This window comes from Malurus melanocephalus, unplaced genomic scaffold (genome assembly GCF_030028575.1).
Source record: "Malurus melanocephalus ecotype Western Australia unplaced genomic scaffold, MMel_1.1 scaffold_1695, whole genome shotgun sequence".
In the NCBI taxonomy this organism is placed as follows: domain Eukaryota; kingdom Metazoa; phylum Chordata; class Aves; order Passeriformes; family Maluridae; genus Malurus; species Malurus melanocephalus.
The window spans coordinates 12,017-14,229 of NW_026624927.1; the positions used below are offsets into that span (position 1 = coordinate 12,017).

The 2,213-nt window shown below is 44.2% G+C and overlaps 1 protein-coding gene across 1 annotated transcript in view; it reads right to left on the minus strand.

Annotated features, from left to right (window-relative positions):
• The window catches only part of LOC130587260 (bromodomain-containing protein 2-like), a gene marked incomplete at its 3' end in the record, with an annotated part of 22,018 nt that overhangs the window by 8,601 nt on the left and 11,204 nt on the right, over positions 1-2,213 (minus strand). The window contains exon 3 of the mRNA XM_057388231.1: positions 1,870-2,171. Coding sequence (XP_057244214.1) covers positions 1,870-2,171 — 302 coding nt within the window. The remainder of the gene's footprint in view (positions 1-1,869; positions 2,172-2,213) is intronic.

The window sequence follows — 2,213 nt, forward strand, 5'->3', positions numbered from 1 at the left end:
AATCCCAATCCAGGATCCCATTCTGGAATCCAAAATCCCATTCCAGGACCCCATTCCAGAACCCCAAATTCCATTCCAGATCCCAAAATCCCATTCCAGATCCCAAAATTCCATTCCGGGACCCAAAATTCCATTCCGGGACCCAAAATTCCATTCCGGGACCCAAAATTCCATTCCGGGACCCAAAATCCCAATCCAGGATCCAAAATTCCATTCCAGGATCCAAACTCCCATTCCACGACCAAAAATCCCATTCCGGGATCCAAAAATTCCATTCCAGGACCCAAAATCCCATTAAAGACTCCCTAAATCCTATTCCAGAATCCAAAATTCCATTCCGGGATCCAAAAATCCCAATTCAGGATCCAAAATTGCATTCTGGAATCCAAAATCCCATTCCAGAATCCAAAATTCCATTCCAAGATCAAAAATTCCATTCCAGGATCCCAAAATCCCATTCCAGGATCCTAAATTCCATTCCAGGATCCTAAATTCCCATTCCAGGACCCTAAATTCTATCCCAGGACCCAAAATCCCATTCCAGGACGCAAAATTCCATTCCAGGATCCAAAAATCCCATTTCAGGACCCCATTCCAGAATCCAAAATTCCATTCCAGGATCCAGAATCCCAATCCAAGATCCAAAATCCCAATTCAGGATCCCATTCTGGAATCCAAAATCCCATTCCAGAACCCAAAAATCCATTCCAGAATCCAAAATCCCAATTCAGGATCCTAAATCTCATTCCAGTACCTAAAATCCCATTCCAAAATTCCATTTCAGGACCCAAAAATCTGCAAATCCCATTCCAGATCCCTAAATCCCATTCCAGGACCCAAAATTCCATTCCAGAATCCAGAATCCCATTCCAGGATCCAAAATCCTATTCCAAAATCCTAAATCCCATTCCAAACACCAAAAATCCTACTCCAGGACCCAAATTCTCAAGTCAGGACGCAAAATCCCATTCCAGGACCCCATTACAGAATCCAAAAATTCCATTCCAGGATCCAAATTCCCATTCCAGGATCCAGAATCCCAATCCAGGACCCAAAATTCCATTCCAGGATCCAAAATCCCAATTCAGGATCCCAAAATTCCATTCCAGGATCCAAAATTCCATTCCAGGACCCAAAATCCCATTAAAGACTCCCTAAATCCCATTCCAGAATCCAAAATCCCATTCCAGGACCCAAAATCCCATTCTGGAAACCAAAATTCCATTTTGGAACCCAAAGTTCCATTCCAGCATCCAAAATTCCATAACGAGATACAAAATCGCATTCCAGGATCCAAAATCCCATTCCAGGATCAAAAATTCCATTCCAGGATCCAGAATCCCATTCCAGGACCCAAAACTCCCATTTTTCTGCCCAAAAATGCCAAATTTTTTCCCCAAAATCCCCATTTTTTTCCCATTTTCTCCCCAAAAAACCTCATTTTTTCCCTAAAATTTCCCAAATTTTCCCAAAATTCCCAAATCTCACCTTTGCCACGGGCTGGGTGGGCGCCAGCACCGCCGGAGGATTCCCGGAATTCCATCCCACCCCAAAATCCCCATTTTTTTCCCCAAAAAACCACAAAAACCCCTATTTTTTCTCCAACAAATCCCAAAATTCTTAAAAAAAACCCCATTTAAAAAAAAAAACAAAACTGCCCAAAAATCCCCCCAAAAATCTGGATTTTTTCCCTTGAAAAACCCCAAAAATCCCAATTTTTCCCCTAAAAGAAATTCCCATTTTTTCCCCAAAAATCCTCATTTTTTCCCTAAAAAACGCCATTTTTTCCCTAAAAAACCCATTTTTTCCCTAAAATTTCCCAAATTTTCCCAAAAATCCCTTTTTTTCCCCAAAATTCCCAAATCTCACCTTGGCCACGGGCTGGGTGGGCGCCAGCACCGCCGGAGGATTCCCGGAATTGCCGGAATTCCCAGAATTTCCCGGGATAACGTTGGGATGCAGCGATTTGAGGAGGGGGGAGGCGATGACCGAGGGGTGGTGGGGGATGGAGGAGACGATGGGAATTCCCGGAATTCCAGGAATTTCGGGAATTTCGGGAATTTCGGGGGCGTTGGGGGGGTAGGGGGGTAAAGGGGGGGGTTGGGAGAGGGAGGAGACGGCGGGAACTTGGTGAGCGCCCGGAGTGGAAGGGGTTAATCCCGCCAGGAGAGCTGGAAAAAAACAGAAAAAAGGGAAAATTAGAGAAATTTGAG